This window comes from Anomaloglossus baeobatrachus, chromosome 1 (assembly GCF_048569485.1).
Source record: "Anomaloglossus baeobatrachus isolate aAnoBae1 chromosome 1, aAnoBae1.hap1, whole genome shotgun sequence".
Taxonomy (NCBI): domain Eukaryota; kingdom Metazoa; phylum Chordata; class Amphibia; order Anura; family Aromobatidae; genus Anomaloglossus; species Anomaloglossus baeobatrachus.
The window spans coordinates 503,582,967-503,602,037 of record NC_134353.1 but is presented as its reverse complement, the minus strand read 5'-3'; the positions used below and the strand labels follow the sequence as shown (position 1 = coordinate 503,602,037).

The 19,071-nt window shown below is 44.8% G+C and overlaps 1 protein-coding gene across 1 annotated transcript; it reads left to right on the top strand.

Moving 5' to 3' along the window:
• The first annotated feature begins 357 nt into the window (after positions 1 to 357).
• Positions 358 to 17,856, top strand: LOC142295609 (uncharacterized). Its single transcript, XM_075338713.1, has 5 exons — positions 358 to 452; positions 10,341 to 10,514; positions 15,407 to 15,506; positions 16,192 to 16,322; positions 17,397 to 17,856. Exons 1-5 carry the CDS (start codon positions 402 to 404, stop codon positions 17,670 to 17,672), a joined length of 732 nt encoding a protein of 243 aa, XP_075194828.1. The 5' UTR covers positions 358 to 401; the 3' UTR covers positions 17,673 to 17,856.
• The last annotated feature ends 1,215 nt before the right edge of the window (positions 17,857 to 19,071 follow it).

Here is a 19,071-nt window from a genome sequence, read left to right as displayed (position 1 = left end):
CACTGAAAGCTCATTGTGAGAACATAGCCTAATGTGGATTTTTCAGCTTGGAAAATGTGTGTGAATGTAGCTATGCAACTTGGTGTATCTAGCTATATATATATATATATATATATATATATATATATATATATATATATATATATATATATATCTATATCTATATCTATATCTAGATATGGCTATATATATATTACTGTCCGATGACAGAACGTGTCATTCTTTAGAGAAGGATTTATAATAAGCAGTTCTCAGGGCAGGACTATGAGCTCAGCTGACAACCTCCATGAGCTGGGAGGAGTGGGCTCTTTATATGAGGGGGAGGTGGGGCTATGTATGACCTAGGAAACACTAACTGCAGTGCACAGCCTGTGTGAGAGGTGGCAGGAGCAGACATCATCATGAGACTCCTCATCAGTCTGTGGAAGGTTAGCAGAGTCCCCCGCCCCACTGTGAGTAATAGAAGGGTAGTGCTTGCTCCCCGCAGCATGAAGAGCTGTATACACTGTACAAGTGTGTTAGAGAATGTGCGCTGTACAGAACAAGACCGGACTGTATGGACAGACATAAACATGTACTATAAGGAAACTTCATTTAACCCCTTGCAGCAACTTTTTTTAATCTTTTTTTTTTTTTAAAGGGGTTGTCCAGGTATTGGAGCCTTATCTACAGATTGGTGGGGGTCTGGCACCTGTCAAAATGCTGAACTACATGGGAAAAGTGCTGAAATTGAATGGGAACAGCTTAGAGAAGATGCCTGGAGGCATCTGTGCTCCTGGCACCAATGTTGTCAGAGCATACTTTCATGTGCGGTCTTCCAGCTATTTGTGATAACCAGAGCAGGTAGACTATGGGGTCTGCAGCCCCCAGCTGTGTGTTTTATCTTGGCTGGTTATCAAAAATAGAAGTTCTTTTACAATGGGGTTTTTTTTTTCTTTTATAATATATATATATATATATATATATATATATATATATATATATATATATATATATTATATAATAATAATGAAAACTACTTGGGTTCTGAGGGGATGATGATCCCACATAATCAATGTCTCAAATCATCACACTCTCAGATGTACTTTTCAATGGTGTTCAAAATTTTGATTAAAAACCATGTGTAAAAAATAGGTGATGCTGGGAATAAGCGACAAAACAGCATTTCGGCCCTGATGGGTCTTGTTCGCTGGCTTCCGGTATGCTATGCAGAGGGCGCTCCCGCACCTACATCCGTCTGGAGCAATTAGTATTAAGCACCTTCCTGGTCTTGGGTAACTCAGCGCACCAGCGCCTCTATGTGCTAGGTTCCTCTTCCTACTCCAGGGCATGTGGCTGTGCTGCGCTGATTGGTGGCGGTCACTAACAGACATGGCCGCACACTGACAGTGCTGAATACACATCACAGGGAAGGCTGGCAGCATACACATTACTGTGATGTGGGGCATACAGCTCTGGGGGGTACACAGCACTGCGGTAGGAGGGACATACAGACCCAGGTAGGCCACTTTACTTGGACATTTAGGCCGTGTTCACATAGTGTAAATGCTGTTTTTTTTTTTGTTTTTTTTTTTTTGCTCAGAAATTTTGGTTCCTTTTAACTGTCCAAGCAAAGTAGATTTCACGGAAACTCCTACCCACTGTGTGTCTAAAGACCACTGAACTGTGTGGTGGTGCTTTTTTTTCTTTTCTCTAGGCTCCACGTAGAAAGCTCTAGACCAGTCATGGCGAACCTTTTTACAGGCCGAGTGCCCAAACTGTAGCCCTAAACCCAATTTTTTTTTTCCGAAGTGCCAACCAATCCTATTATGTAAATAATTGATTTTAATCTTACCTTTGCCGTCTTCTCTTCTCTTCAGCAGGGGGCATCACGCTCATGCTTACCACACATTGAAGCTCAGCCACTGCCCTTTTTTCTGGAAAATATTGCAGCATGTAAGGCTAAGTTCACACTTCCGTTGTTTTGCATCAGTCACAATCCGTCGCCTTGAGGAATTACGGTATCCTGCAAAATATTTTGCAGGAATCCTGTTTTCCCCCATAGGCTTCTATTAGTGACGGATTGTGACTGATGATGCTGCGTTGCATCCGCTGCGTCACGGTCAGTCGTTTTTTAACTGACCGCCGGGCGGGAGCAACGCAACACGTAACTTTTTTGAGCAGCGCGATCCGTAGAATTTCGCTGCGCATGCGCTCTCTGGCTCCCTGCCCCCGTAACTAGGATAAACATCGGGTAACCAAGCAATGCGCTTTGGTTAGTTACTCGATATTTTCAGTGGTTACGGGTGCAGGGAGCCAGCGCTAAGCAATGTATGCTGGTATCCAAGATAAATATCGGGTAACCAAGCAAAAAGTGCTTTGGTTTTAGTTACCCGATATTTACCCTGGATACGTGTGCAAGGAGGCCGACACTTCCCCGCTCAGCTCCACCCCCTCCAGCACTCCGCATGTGTACACACACATATATATATATATATATATATATATATATATATATATATATATATATATATATATATATATATATATATATATATATATATATATATATATATATATATATATATACACACACACCCCTACCTACCTGTCCCCAGCCATGTAGACCGCGGCACTGACGTCCTCAGCTCCGCCCCCAAAACTCTGCCCCCCCCGCACACAACGGAGTCCGACAAAGAAATTCTTTTCGTTGTCATCCGTTGTACAACGCATCAGTCACATGCGTCAAGCAATGCATGTGCCTGGTGCAAAACAACGGAAGTGTGAACTTAGCCTTAGACAGATTTTAGCCTGGAATGCAATCAGATATCACCCTGTAATCCACATCTACATTTCAAAGTATGAACATCTTGAAATCCCATAAAGACTTACAAGTTGCTCCCCTCCCCTTTCATTGTGTATTTATGTCCCCTTCCTGGGACACTTCTTGGTAAACATGTCCCCCATCCTGATATATATTTCCCACATTCTGGTATATTTGTCCCCATCATGGCCTCATCCCGGTTAATGTTCCCCCATCCTGGCGTGCATGCATGGTTCCCCCATCCTGGCATGCATGTGTCTCGTCCCCACCTGATCCTGGCGTGCATGTGTCTCGTAACCCCCCCCCCCCCATGCTGGCATGTGGTGTGTTCTCCCCCACATGCTGGCACTGGCCCCCCTCATCCCCACCTTGGCACAGCCGCACACAAGTTGTATAAAAAGAAACACACAACTCACCTTCTTGCACACGCTCCCCTGCTGCGCGCCGCTGGGTCCTCAGTTCCTGCGCGGCGAGAAGACCTCATTACGCCGGCGCCGCTCACTGACGCTCCTCCGTCTCCTAGGCAACAGACCTGCGGCCTGGGAGAGGAGGAGTGTCAGAGCGAGGAGAAATGTCTCCTCCGCTCCAACACAGCTTTGATCTGCCGGCGCGACTGCACCAGCAGATCAAAGCGGCAGGATCAGGCGACAGCACGCGTGCCTTAGGTTCGCCATCACTGCTCTAGAGGGAGGAAAGAAAAATAAAAATGCATGTAAAAAAAAATCCCTGTAGTTACAATTGCAGAATCCAAAGCTTTTCGTACTATATAAACACAACCTTTTCGCACCAGAGCCTGTTGTTGCCTTCGTGACCGGGCCAGTTTTTTCATTTTTGACCAGTGTCATTTTGACAGGTTATAACTCTGGAACGCTTCAGCGGATCCCGGTGATTCTCAGATTTTGGCGTGACATATTGTACTTTAGGATAGGGGTAAAATTAAGACTATATCTTTTTATGTTTATTTGTGGAAAAAAAATCGGAAATTTGGCAACAAATTTTGACCTTTCGCAATTTTCAAACTTTTTAAAAAAATGTTTACCCTTAATCCAGAGAGTTATGTCACACAAAATAGTTAATGAAATAAATTTCCCACATGTTACTTTACATCAGCGCAATTTTTGAAACATAATGATTTTTTATTTTTTTTTGTTTAGAAAGTTTGAAGGGGTCAAACTTAACCTCATAACGACGGCCGTACGACTTAAAGCGGCGGCAAAACAGGGTACTTATTCTGTTCCGCCGCTTTAAAGCGGCGGCCCGAAAAAACCCTGTAGCGCCCCCCAGCGACCGAAAATCTCGGGGGTTTCAGCTACCGGGGGTAGCTGAGACCCCCCAGATTATGAATCGGGGTGTTTTTTTTGGACCCCGATCATGTGATCGGCGGTATACACCGTATACCGACGAACACATGAAAAAAAAAGAAATGGCCGGTAAAACTGATTTCTTTTTCATCTGACATGATCAAACATGTCAGATGAGAAAGAAATCTAACCCCCTAGTGCCCCCAAAGCCCCCGGTACCGGAGAGTCCCCCCACCCCCACCCCTACCCCCACCGGACATCCAAAATGGCGCCGAAGCGCACAGAAAACTGCCGCCGGCGCCGGCTCTGCAGTCATTTCCCTCCGATCTGAAATGATCAAACATTTCAGATCGGAGGGAAATGTCCTCCCCCTGACCCCTCCTCCGGTCCACCGGAGCCCTCTGGTCACCGGAGCCCCCTCCGGTTCTCCAGAGCCACCACCCCCCTCCCCCCTCCGGAGCGTGGAAGATGGCGGCGCACAGCGCGCGGCCGCCTTCATTCTGCTCTTTCTGCCGCATGTGACACGTCACATGCGGCAGAAAGGTGTCCCCAGGTCCCACTAGGTCACCCCCCCCCCCCCCAAGCCCCCGGTTATACGTTACCTGTCTGCCGCTCCGGGCCCGCGATCGCCGCCTCCTTCTTCAATGCTGGCGGCGCATGCGCAGACAGCGGCTGTCAGCTGGATCCCTGCAAGCAGGGATCCTGCTGACGTCGCTGATGCACAGGCTCCACTGTGGACCGGGGGAGGGTGAGTGCAGTGATCTGCAGCCACACTCCTCACATGGAGAGGCTGCTGTTCCAGAAAATGGGGGGTACGTTCTGTGAGCGTGCCCCTCATATTCTGGAATGAGGTTACTGCAGGTCACTCTGCCCTAGGTTGGACCGGGGCAGTGTGAGTGCAGTATTCTCAGATTACTGCACCCACACTGCTCATGGAGAGCTTGCTCTTCCAGAAAATGGGGGATACGTTCCCTGAACGTGCCCCCCATATTCTAGAAGATCCAGAGTCGGCGCGGGACCTCCAAAATGGATTACAGCGACCGGAATTTCTTTATTTTCAATAAATTGGTAAAAGAGGAATGTTTCGGGGAGTGTTTTTTCAAATAAATTTTTTTTTTGTCTTTTTTTTTTTCTATTACTGACTGGGTTAGTGATGTCGGGTATCTGTTCAGATGCCGTGACATCACTAACCCCAGAGCTTGATGCCAGGTGACATTACAGCTGGTATCAACCCCATATATTACCCCGTCTGCCACCGCACCAGGGCGCGGGATGAGCTGGGGCGAAGCGCCAGGATTGGCGCATCTAATGGATGCGCCACTTCTGGGGCGGCTGCGGCCTGCTATTTTTAGGCTGGGAAGAGTCCAATAACCATGGCTCTTCCCACCCTGAGAATACCAGACCCCAGCTGTCCGCTTCACCTTGGCTGGTGATCTAATTTGGGGGGGACCCCACGTTTTTTTTTTAAAAACGCCTGGGGAGCCCTCCAAATTGATCACCAGCCAAGGTGAAGCTGTCAGCTGTGGTTTGCAGGCTACAGCTGTCTGCTTTACCCTAGCTGGCTATCAAAAATAGGGGGGACCCCACGTCGTTTATTTTAATTATTAATTTTTTTGGGGGGCTAAATACAAGGCTAGGCACCCTTTAGTGCCACATGAAAGGCACTAAAGGGCGCCAGCTTAGAATATGCAGGGGAATGGGACGTTATATTTGTTTGACATCTATCCATTCATCCATTGTAGCATTTTACGCTGTGTGCCCACAATCAGGGTTTGCAGCGTTTTGGGCGCAGAGTGTTTTCCCTGTGTCCATAATGCTGCGTTGTGCAGTAGAAGCACAGTGGAAGGATTTTTAGAAATCCCATGCCCAATGTGCTTCTTTTCTCCGCAGCATAAACCGACCTGTGGCGCAGCTTCCCGAGCCTCAGCATGTCAATTTATGCTGCGGAGATGAGTGTTCTCTGCAGGTAGCATAGAGCTCCACAGCGGCCTGAACCCAAATCGTGGGCTTGGGCAGCTGCGTTCTCCCGTGGACAACACTCACATCTCTGCAGGAGGCTGACACTGTGTACTAGATGCCGTGTCGCTGGATCATGGCCACAGAGCCTAACAGTGATACATTTGTTGCTACAGCAACATTTTTGTGAAGTACCTGTGGATTCAAAATGCTTACTATACTCCTGAATAAAATCCAGTTTCCAAAATGGGGTCACTTGTGGGGGTTTTCTGATGTATAGGTACCCAAGGGGCCCTGCTAATGTGACATGGTGCGCGCAATTTATTTCAACTTTTCCAGAATTCAAATGGTGCTCCCTCCATTCCAAGCCCTCCCATTTATCCAAACAGAGGTTTTTGGCCACATGTGGGGTATCCCTGTGCTCATAAGACATTGGATAACAACCTGTGGGGTCCACGGTTTGTTGTTGTCTCTTGAAAAAGTGAGAAATTTGATGCTAAAGCAACAGTTTTGTGAAAAAAAATGAAAATTTTCAATATGGCAACCTAAGCTTATCAAATTCTGTGAAGTACTCGTGGATTCAAACTGCTCACTATACACCTTGATAAAAGCCTTGAGGTGTCTTGTTTCCAGAATGAAGTCACTTGTGGGGGACCGCCACTGTTTAGGCACCTCAGGGGCTCTCCAAATGCAACCTGGCGTCCGCTATTGATTCCAGCCAATTTTGCAGTCAAATGGCACTCCTTCCCTTCCGAGCCCTGCCATGCGCCCAAACAGTTGATTTCCACCACATATAAGGTATCGCCAAACTCAGGAGAAATTGCACAATAAATGTTATGCTGAATTTTTTCCTTTTACTCTTGTAAAAAAAAAAGCTACCTGGTTGAAATAACAATTTTGTGGTAAAATTTTATTTTTTTTTTTCATGGCTCAACGTTATAAAATTCTGTGAAGCACCTGAGGGTTCAGGGTACTCACCAAACATCTAGATAAATTCCTTGAGGGGCCTAGTTTCCAAAATGGGGCCACTTGTGCGGGGTTTCTGCTGTTTAGGTACCTTAGGGGACCTCCAAATGCGACATGGTGCCCGCAATCTTTTTCAGCCAAATTTCCTTTCTAAAATTCAAATATTGCTCCTTTCGTTCCAAGTCCTCCCATTTGTCCAAACAAAGGTTTCAGACCACATGTGAGGTATCACCGCGCTCATAAAAAAGTGGTTAACAAACCTTGAGGTCAAATTTTTGGAATTACCTCTTGAAAAAGTGAGAAAATTGATGCTAAAGCAACATTTTTGAGAAAATTATTAAAATTTTCAATATGACAACGTAACGTTAACAAAATCTGTGAAGTACCTGTGGATCTAAAATGCTCACTATACCCCTAGATAGAAGCCTTGAGGGGTCTAGTTTCCAAAATGGTGTCACTTGTGAGGGATTTCTTCTGTTTAGGTACCTTAGCGGACCTGTAAATGCAACATGGTGCCGCAATCTATTTCAGCCAAATTTGCTTTCCAAAATTCAAATATTGCTCCTTCTGTTCCGAGCCCTCCCATTTGTCCAAACAGAGGTTTCTGACCACATGTGGGGTATCGGCGCGCTCATAAGAAAGTGGGGAACAAGTTTTGAGGTCCATTTTGTTGTGTTATTTCTTCTAAAAGTTAATAAATTTGGGTTAGAGCAACATTTTTAGGTAAAATTTAATTTTTGCTTTTTTTCATTCCACATTGCTTTTGTTCATGTGAAGCACCTGAAGGGTTAATAAACTTCTTGAATGTGGTTTTGAGTACTTTGGGGGGTGCAGTTTTTAGAATGGTGTCACTTTTGGGTATTTTCTGTCATCTAGGCCTATTGAAGTCACTTCAAATGTGATGTGGTCCCTAAAAAACTGGTTTTGTAAATTTTGATGTAAAAATGAGAAATTGCTGATAAACTTTGAACCCCTCTAACTTCCTAACAAAAAAAAATTTTGTTTCCAAAATTGTGCTGATGTAAAGTAGACATGTGGGAAATGTTATTTATTAACTATTTTGTGTCACAGAAATCTCTGGTTTAACGGTATAAAAATTCAAAAGTTGAAAATTGCTAAATTTTCAAAATTTTTGCCAATATTCAATTTTTTTCATAAATAAACACAAAAAATATTGTCCTAAATTTGGTACTAACATGAAGTCCAATATGTGACGAAAAAACAATCTCAGAATCACCGGGATCCGTTGAAGCGTTCCAGAGTTATAACCTCATGAAGTGACACTGGTCAGAATTGCAAAATTTGGTCTGGTCATTAAGGTGAAAATTAGCTCCGTCACTAAAGGGTTAATCAACAATTTTTCATTTTTTTAAATTTTTTTTTCAATAATATTTACAAGGTTTTTTTTTTGTTTTGTTTGTTTGATCGCATCACATTTGAAGTAACTTTGAGAGGCCTAGGTGACCTAAAATACCCAAAAGTGCCACCATTCTAAAATCTGCAACCTTCACACTGCTCAAAATCCCATTCAAGAAGTCTATTAACCCTTTAGTTGCTTCACAGGAACCAAAGCAATATGGAATGCAAAAATAAAAGTTTTTTTACTTTTTTCTCACAAAAATGTTACTTTAGCCTCAAATTTAGCATTTTCACAAGGGTATCAGGAAAAGATGCACCATAAAATGTATTGTGCAATTTCTCCTGAGTATGCCATTACATCATATTTGGCGGAAATCAATTGTTTTGGCGCATAGCAGGGCTCGGAAGGGAAAGAGCAGCATTTGAATTTTTGAAAGCAAAATTAGCTGGAATTATTAGCAGACGCCATGTCGTGTTTTGTAGACTTCTGAGGTGCCTAAGGCTCCTTTCACATTGCGTTTTACCTTCCGCTCACAGGTCCCGTCGGAGCATCCATCCGAACCACCCCTCCCCCACTCTGCAAAGCGTGTTCCGGACGCATGCGCCCGACAGGGCCATTCACTGCTATGGAGCGCACTGCGTTAGTGTGTACTGTCTTGCACCATTTTTGCACATATACTTTTCTGCAGACGGACACCCAAACGTAGGTGGACTACGTTCGGGTGTCCGACTGCAGAAACGTATATGTGCAAAAAATGGCACAAAACAGATCACACGCTAACGCAGTGCGCTCCATAACAGTGAATGGCCCTGTCGGGCGCATGCGTCCGGAACACTCTTTGCAGAGTGGGGGAGGGGCGGTTCAGACGGATGCTCCGACGGGACCTGTGAGCGGAAGGTAAAACGCAATGTGAAAGGGGCCTAAATAGTGGAGCTCCCACACAAGTGACACCATTTTGGAAACTAGACCCATCAAGGAATTTATCTAGATGGTTGAGGAGCACCTCGAACCCCAAGGGTTTCACAGAATTTTATAACGTTGCGTTATGAACCTAAAAAAAAATACATTTTTACCATAAAATTGTTACTTCAACCAGCAAATTCTCCTTTTAAATGCCAATGCCACTATTGCCACTGCTATTAGTCACACGCCCGCTATATAATGTGAATTTATGCTAGAGGGGTAACACTCACCTTGACAGGTACCATCAATCAATGTTTCTTGCATTTTTTTTCTATTAATTTCTCTTCCACCCCCCCCCCTGCATGGACAGAATACCCTGTGTAAAAGAAAATGTAAAAAAATAAATCACTGACCTGACCTTTTTACTACACCAACAATTCAACTATATTTTTGCATATAGAATTTGTAAGAATATTGTTAATTTTATGCAGCTAGCGATTGGTGAGGCTGAACCACTAATGTAAAGGACTCCAACAGAGGCCATATTCCAGAGCTATTGTCTTAGTCATTTGCTCAATGATACATTGCCATATGGAGGCGGACGTTTGGTGTACAATTATGCTTTGGCACACAGATCCACTGCGTGTTTTTATGCTTACAACAGAATACAATCTTTGAAGACTGATTTAAACTATACTTTTTAATTCTTGTACTTGCAGTATGTACTGATGACTAATGAAGACATGGGGACAATATTCTGGTGTACGTGTGAATAGTTGTATGATCTTGGTGCAATTAGAAGCAAGTTCATGATGAGCGGCAGCAGTCGCTATATCCCAAATCTTACTCTGGCATGGACTGGAGTAGGATATGTGGTGAGGCGCACATAAAGATGTACGCCACTTTTCTGATGCTCCTGATTCAAGAAGAGGCATAAGCCTTTCTGAATCTGTAGCATCTAAATCCTGTCCATCTCCTCATCAAGACCAGTGTATAATGTATTGGGCCTATTGTTTATAAAATCTGTAAATGTGTCCTTTTTCTGTTTTAGAACTTTGGAAATGTTTCCTATGGAAATTGGAGGTCTTCTGCAGCCATTATAAGTGGACGTTATGGATATGGAACGCAATCTGAAGGACCTAGACCTGTCAGTCGCTATCCTGTTCCATACAGAAAAGACTTGCCGTATGATATTGTGGAATTAATGGAAGAGGTAGAGAGAAAGGTAATTTATACATGAAGACAATGTATTTCTAATAGGGAACACTTACTGCAGACTGATGTGCAGAAAACGTTCCTGTCACTCAGTAAAGGGGTTTTGCTCTACTGTTTGACTCCTTTTTAATAAGTCCCAACTCTTCAGAATAATCACTTATCACATATATTTACACTCAAAGGCAGCACAGATAATCTGCGTGTGGGTCACAACCCTTTGTCATGTAGCTGCTGTCAGGCCAGCTCAAGGTTTTGTGGGCCCTGGGCGAAAGAGTCTCAGTGGGCCTCATCCACACGTAGACATTCAGATTATATATATATATATATATATATATATATATATATAATTACACATAAATCTAGACAGTCATATACACTGACATACATAGATATGCACATCATACATGCACGCACGCGCACACATACATTAGAGATATTTCTAATATTGGGCAGCTGACAACAGCCTCATTCACCTCCCCCACTTGTCTCCATCCAGCTCCTCCTGGGCATGTGTCTGTGCCACGTTGATTGGTGGCTGTCACTAACAGACATGGCCGCACATAGGGCACACTTACACTGCTGTATATATATCACAAGAGAGGCTGGGGACATACATATTACTGAGGAAAGGCACATACAGCTCTAGAGGGGGGGTAGTGGCTCTGGGGTGGGGGACATACAGGTCTGAGGGGGTAAACAGCACCGGGGTAGAGGGAACACACAACTCTGGGGGTATAGTAGTATGCAGTCCCCATATTCCTCTATATAGTGTTATGAAGCCACCATGGTCATCCACATAGTATAATGCAGACCCCGATATGGTAGTATAATGCAGACCCCTATATGGTAGTATAATGGAGACCCCCATATGGCACTATGCAGATAGCATTAGGCACCCTCATGTAGTATACAGCCCGAATATAGCACAGTGCAGGCCGAGATGGCATTAGGCACCCTCATGTAGTATACAGCCCGAATATAGCACAGTGCAGGCCGAGATGGCATTAGGCACCCTCATGTAGTATACAGCCCGAATATAGCACAGTGCAGGCCGAGATGGCATTAGGCACCTTCATGTAGTATACAGCCCCCATAGTTCTCTGGCCACAGTGATTGAATACATACTCACTTCTCCTCGTTCCCCCGCTGCTCTGGTCTCCTTGGCGTGTCCACTGCTGTCGCTCGCTTTGATCTCACTGCAGGCGCACAGTGTTGATGTCATTGCGCTCCGCTGCTGAGCTGTCAGAGCGCCGACAGAGTCAGACACAGCACGCCGCTCAATCTCATCATTTATTGCTTTCAATTGTATCGGCAACTGCGATGCCAATACAATTGAAAGTGCGATCCTAGGTAGGGGAAGGCCGGTGACAGCGCGGGCACCGGGCCCCCTAAGTAGCGGCGACGTGGCCTGCCACTGCGAGTGGGCCCCCCGGCAGCCCAGGGCCCCGGCATTTGACCGGGTTTGCCAGGTGCTGACACCGGCCCTGGCCGCTGCTTTCTGCTCCACAGCATAGTGCATTACCAAGCTCCGATCAGATTTCACTGTCCTCTGCACAGATCCTGCCCATGCTTAGGAGCAGGGACCCTTTCACCAGACCAGCACTGTGATATGGTTTCTAAAGATAAGCCGAACTTGTCAGCTGAAAGGGCTGATTCCAAAGCATTGGCAGGCTGTGTGCAGAGGAAAAGTCTGAGCATGCGTGCACTGATCAGATTCCGGTCAATCATTTAAAAGGCAGTTCTGACCAATCAGTGACATCCTCTTGTCAATATGTCTGATTTCTGGGCCCAGATCAGCAGTATCAGAAACTGAGAGTTGAAGTGCCTGCCTGCTCAGGTAGACTGACTATTCTCTCCCTATATGATGTGGGTGTAGGGAGAGACTTGTCATTATAGCTGATGCCAGTAGGGACCCACCTTTTAAGACCCATTTCACACATCCGGCATTTTGCCGGATGCCAGATCTGGCACGCATGCAGTACAGTACGTTCATTTACACTGGAAGCGTGACACCATGCGGTTGTGTGCTTAATGCACAACCACATTTGTCCGCATGGTGTCGTGCTTCTACTGTAAACGAATGGACTTTACTGCATGCGTGCTGGATCCGGCGACATGCCGGATGTGTGAAACGGGCCTAAGACAACTTATCAAATCCCTGGCCGAGCACTTCTTTTTTTTTTTTTTTCTGATCTATTACATCATTTTAGAATGCAGGAGCCAGTCTTTCATGCTGCCTGTGGCTCAGCTAATTAGTCCCTTTAATTCAGTAAAAATCTTGTTTTAACCCATTAAGATGCTGCTTTAGTTTTGCTCCTCTTCAAATGTTACTAGGATAAATGCATCCCATAAAAGCACAAAACCACATTGAGCGTTAAGTCTACAGGTCTTCACCTATCACTGCTTAGTGTTGACAAGTTCTGTAATTCTGGTTCCCACTGCTTTGCCCGTTTTCAAAGGGGTGACCTTGACGAAAGATGTCCATGCTCCTCAGGTGCCAAATCTGCATTTTTTTCAGTCAGTTCCCACACAGGAGCCAATTTTCTTCTCCAGGGGTGGACAGTCTAGTTACTGCATTTAAAAAGCTCGTAGGTTGAAATGAGCCGGAGGCAAGCCGGCTAAACTTGTTACTGCCAGTCCCAGCCATTAAGACTTGAAGTGGCTCACCCATGCTGATCAGTATCTAATCCGGGAATCCAAAGCCTTTATTTTGAAAAAAAATATTGTTCAAAGCAATCAGCTATGTCTGAATATGACACATTTGAGTAATGGAGTAAGACTGTTTCCATTTTTGGGTTTAGTGGTACTGTGGCTGTGATGAAGAGGAGACTCCGCCATGCTTCAGTGATGGAAGTAACCATGGCACCTTGACTTAGTAGCAGGCATCCATCAGGATGGCCACCCAGTAATCAGCACTGGTAATAGTCAAGGGAACATGGCAGTCACTGCAGCAAGGATTTTCTCATGTAGGCCATGCTGACCAGAGGCAACAACAAGCTGTCATCAGATGGAGGTGTATTGCAGTTTAAAAATTTCAGATTGCACCCACCCCGAAAACCTATTTTGAAAAAGGTCTCTTTACCTGGATGACCCTCACAGCCAAGATAACCCGAGATCCAGCACTTTCACAGTGCTGTAATAGAGATGGTTTTCAGAGCTCCGTAACACTGGGCCTGCTGCAGTGCAGTTACGCTGGTTTCACATCTCCGGTATTTTGCCGGAAGCCGGATGCGGCACAAATGCGGTACAGTTACATTCATTTACAATGGAAGCGCGACACCATGCGGACACATGCTTCAAACACAACCCTATGTGTCCGCATTGTGTCGCGCTTCCATTGTAAATGAATGTAACTGTACTGCATTTGTGCCGGATCCGGCTTCCAGAAAAATACCGTAGATGTGAAACCAGCCTTACAGGTTTGTGACTTTGTGTGTGTGTCTCTGAAGCCACAGACTTGACTGCACACTGGCGACAAGTAGAATTTTGTTAAAAACTAAGGCCACGGACCCTGGTGAGAAGTGGCGAGTGCAAATTTTTGCTAGTTTTTGTTTGGTTTTTTTTTTTATTTTTTTTTTTATTTAAAAAAAAAAAAAACCACGTTCCCCTTGTCTTGCTGGGTTGCTTTATGTAATTGTTTATATCTTTTAAATTGAAGCTGGAGCCAATGTGCACCAGGATCTGTCCACTTAATATTGCCACAAAATTCTACCCGTCGCCCAGTGTGCCGTGGGGTTTGTGGGTTCAGGTGGATGCAGCAGTGGTGGTCAATGAGGCGTTAGGCCCTTTTTTTTTTTTTTTTTTTTTTTTATGGGGGCGGTGTTTGCTCATATGTGCTACACTTCCCACAAAGCTCAGAGATCGGGGGCACTAGCGCAACGAGGGTGATAGGGCTTTCCTAGCAAGTGGCCCACTAAAATCCCAAGCGTCAGCTCCTGAGAACAGGCTCCTTCACTTAGCCACAGTGGGGAGCGGGGCCTGGAAAGCTCCAAGCTACCGGGTCACAACGGACAATCTAAATTTTGTGCCAGAAGGCAGGTCACGGACCACCAGGCAGTTCTGCAGGCTACTGGACCTGGACGAGCTCCCCCAAGAGGGTAGCGGCACCCAGAGACTTGGTTTACCCGGTTGTCAGCGTCTGCTTTCTTGCTGAGTGAGTACCCAGTTAACCCCTGCAACCAGCGAACCTGTGCAGTCTCCTGCATCCCACAGCACCCTCCTGAGTCCTGGGGCCTTCCCCCTACCTGTGGAGGGCAACGACACCTTACTGCCCCACTCAATCACCCCAGGTACTCCCAACGGCAGCGGCGCTACTCCCAATTAACGCACACCACGGGTGGCTTCACGAACTATATATACCTATCCACTGTAAATATCCCCTTTTCTATTTTTGAGTGTGACCCCCCCCCCCCCCCTTCCCCCAAGCGCCCGGGTCCGGAAACCCTCGAGCCACGAGTAATCACCACCCTCGGATCCGAGCGGTTCGATCCGCTGCAGGGGTGGCACAATTGCAGACCTTGACTCCCAAGCTGGCTGATTTAAAAGGAGCGGTACAGCAGCAAGCTCGGTCTGCCACAACAGTGCAAACTGTACTGGTCTCTGAATCATCAGAGCCCAAACTGCCTTTCCTGGAAAGATTTTTGATCCCCAGCACCACTGGTACGGCGCGGGCAAGGGAGGTGGTGATAAGATCTAATGCTTTTAATGGGGTCAAACATGAGGAATGAGAAGGAGTCTTTATATAATATATATATATATATATATATATATATATATATATATATATCTCTCAATGCAGGTAAGGTTAATGTTTTGTTAGAAGTGTAGTTATGGGTTAAAATATTGTAACGTCTCTAGAAATGCATAATTAATGCCATATTTATGTTTTTTGTTTTTCTTTAGGGTGGTTTTTTACCAAATGTATTTAAAGTAATGTCACACCGACCCAATGAATTCAGAGCGTTTTTTGCTTATTATGACATCCTTATGAACAAGGAAAGCGGTAAATATACTTATTTGATTTCAGCTACTAACCAGAAAAAATGTCTCGCACTCAACAAAAGGCAGGAAACCACACTACTAATGCTGTCTGAACCCATCCTCAGGGTCCGCGCACACAATGTATATTTCAGCCCGAACAAAAACCAAAACCTCAAAAGATTGGATATAAACATTTCTATGTAAAAATGTCTTGCTGTGAAAATGTCCAGTCTTTTGAATGTCTTTTAAGGCCGGTTTCACACATCCGGCTTTTCGCCGGTTTGCCGGATCCGGCGCTCTCCCGTACAGACAATACAGTACAGTGACAGCGCTGTAACTTCCGGGTCACATGCGCCGGTCACATGACAGCACATGACCGGTGCTTGTTGCGCTGTCACTGTACTGTAGTCACTGTATAGGAGAGCGCCGGATCCGGCAAACCGGCGAAAAGCCGGATGTGTGAAACCCGGCCTAACCGCTTCAGGTTTCTAAACACCAAGCTGTTAAAAGAAATGACGTCTGCTTTTCTGGTGCCTTATGCCCAGAAGACGCTCTATATTCTGTAGACAAGTCAGTCAGTAGGAAATCTCAGAAAATCTGCATTAATAAAGCAGTGTGCCCTAAAATAGCTTTCCTGTACAGATTTGAGTCTGTAAGCATAGTGGGGATTTTTTGTTTACTTTTTTTTTTTTTTTTTTTTTTTTTAGGAAATCTGACCAAAGCTGACAAAGAACTGATCATTGTAGCTACAAGTGCAAACAACAAGTGTCCTTATTGTGTAACTGCTCATAGTGCATTACATAGAATATATTCCAAGAAAAAGACATTGGCTGACCAGGTAAATGTCTACCACTTGTTTCCTGAAATGGCATAATTTTAAGTCTTAATGTGGGATGAACCTTCTATACTACCCAGTGATCCCCCAATAAGGACATTACCTGCTTCTTGGTCCTGGGGGTGGGCCAGGGTGTGATGGCATCCACTTTCCCGATTCTTTGTTTTGAACATTAGTTGTAAAACCTGAAGATGCCCGCCTATCTTTCTGTCTGATTACACAGCTCAACAGGAGTTTGCTTCTACTCAGGAACTTCTTCTTTAGGCTTAATTGGATTTTGTCACCTGGGCCATTTGCTGACAAGATTTTGGGAATTAATTCCTGGCTGCAAAGCAGGGGGGATTGTTTAATGGAATGTGACAGCTGGTTGACATGTTTGAATGTCACAAGCCTCACAATATTCCTTAGAATAAGCCTCACAAACACTTTTTTTGTAATTGATGAACATGGCTCGTATGCCGCAGTATTATCTGCAAATCCCCAGTGTCGAGGGGATTACTTGGCATATCACATTCATGTTTTCCCTATGAGAATTTTTACTCTTGTGATGTTATAAAAACATTTTATAAATAAACTGCAATTATCTGTAATCCTTGTATGAAAGCCCACACAAATTCATATCTAACTAAATAGAGTATTACAAACTTGAGTAACACATGCACCACTCTGAGCTTAATGCATCAAAGAACTTGAGGTCTTTTTATCTGCCATTTTTGGTATGCCATGAGGGCATGTCATAAATGTCTGCCAAATGCTGGGATCCGCACCTATTGAAAGAACCAGGATGCCCTGAATACTTGCCCCTCTACAATTGCCTTCTGCTGTCTGTAGAGGGGTGCTCTTAATTACCTGCTATAGGATTTGCAAAAAACAGCTAAGCATGATTGGGGACCGTTCTCTCAGAAGTAATGAGTATTTTCTGCTCATCCAGCCACTAACTTTCTATTGGTCTGGTAACTGATGAATTACTATACATTTTTATATATCTTAAATATGTTGTGGTTTTAGCTAAATGTATAATACTGTACTGTTACTGCTTTTGACTAAATTTTTTGTTTTTTGTTTTTTTTCTTTTAGGTTATTGTCAATCCTGAGCTAGCAGATCTCAGCCCTAGAGAACGGGCTATGCTGCAGTTTGCTTTGGCAATTGCCAAGCCAGAAAATATAACAGAGGAGCATTTTGGTAAATTGGAGGAACATGGTTTTAGTCGTGAAGATGCATGGGATATCGCCATGGTCACTGCCTTCTTTGCTATGGCTAACAGGATTGCTCACTTAACTGATTTGCGCCCAAATGAAGAGTTCTATATACTCGGGAGAATTCCCAGGGAAACATCTGAGGAGTCCAAATAAAGTTCTATTACAAAACTGCTACAAATTCTGAGGGCAAGTGACTTTAGTCTTGAATTAAATTGGTTAGTGATCTGTTACTACCTGGGTATTAGCTAATCTAAATGAGGACTACTTCATGTTTTGTAAACTTTTGTACAAGGACTCTAATTTCAATAATTGAATTGTTAAAATAAACATAAATCGTTACTTTTTCTTTTCTCATTGAAGCACATCAGTCACCAGATCTTTCAATACCGACTACATCATTTACTAATAAGTTTTCGATCTAATCAAGATTCTCTATTTACTTTAAAAAGCCTTGTCAGTGGCTGTATAATCCTTTTCTGAAAGTTCAACTCCATCCCAGCCCATCTAGCCTGATTGACAGCTCCTCAGTGTCCCTTCTCCCTGTTGAGTTCTCACACTGCTCAGTACAAACTGCAGCTGTTGGGTTGAATGGCTCCAAATTTTTTGCACAGTCTTGACATCTGTTTTTCTCAAAATACTGTCTTATTTATTTTGTTTTTTTAAATTATTTGAACAGTAGCTCTGGATCAATATCAAGCTTTTATTGAGCTTTATATCATTGATATCATTCATCACACTTTCACTGTATTATGCAGATATCTTTACAAAAAAATATCAGTTATTTGTAAGGCCATTGTTAACCCCTTCACGACCGCGGGCAGTAAAGTTACGTCCTATTTTAACGTGACTTAACGACCAGGGACGTAACTTTACTGCCTAAAGTTCATTTTATTGCCATTGCCATGGCCATAGCAACGACTTTCAAATGATGTCGCCTGCTGTTTCTTACAGCAGGGGACCATTGCTTGACACCAGGGGGGGGTGGCATCGCCACCTTCCATCGACGATCGTTGTGATTGGCTGTTCAAATCTGAACCGCCAATCACATCGTTCGCACTGATTTTGGCTAAAACAATGCCTGAATCAGTGAGATTCTGGGAGATCCTGCTATGAGGTGCCGCAGCAGCTGCAGCACATCATAGCTGGAGCTCTAACATGTCGCCCCTGCAGCACTGATTGCGTGTCATAACACAATCGCTCCAATCAGTGTGCAGTGGGGCGGTCTGATCTGGAGGTGACCGCCCTCCCCTGCCTTGTGATGGTCTGGGGAGCCTCCCCCCAGCATGCCTGCAGCGTGCACTGGCTGGTACCACGCCGCTGCTGTTGCTGCCGCCGCCGCCCTATGTGAGTATTGCTCCCGTGATGGCCCCTGCCAGTGCCCCCCCCCTGCGATCTGCCCCCCCGGCATCCCGATCTGCTCCCCCACCCCCCCCCCCCCCCCGAGATCTGCCTGCCTCCCCTGTGATCTCTATTCTGCTTTTGCAGCTCCTTCTCTGGTCTCCCCCACCCCCTCCCCCCTATGCTCTCCCTCTCCGACGTCCTCTTACCTGCC

Bases quoted from the DNA above. Each gene is read 5' to 3' on its own strand.
- LOC142295609 (XM_075338713.1), top strand. From the start codon at position 402: ATGAGACTCCTCATCAGTCTGTGGAAGGTTAGCAGAGTCCCCCGCCCC. The intron at 15,507-16,191 runs GTAAATATACTT...TTTTTTTTTTAG, and splicing joins CCTTATGAACAAGGAAAGCG to GAAATCTGACCAAAGCTGAC. The intron at 16,323-17,396 runs GTAAATGTCTAC...TTTTTCTTTTAG, and splicing joins AAAAGACATTGGCTGACCAG to GTTATTGTCAATCCTGAGCT.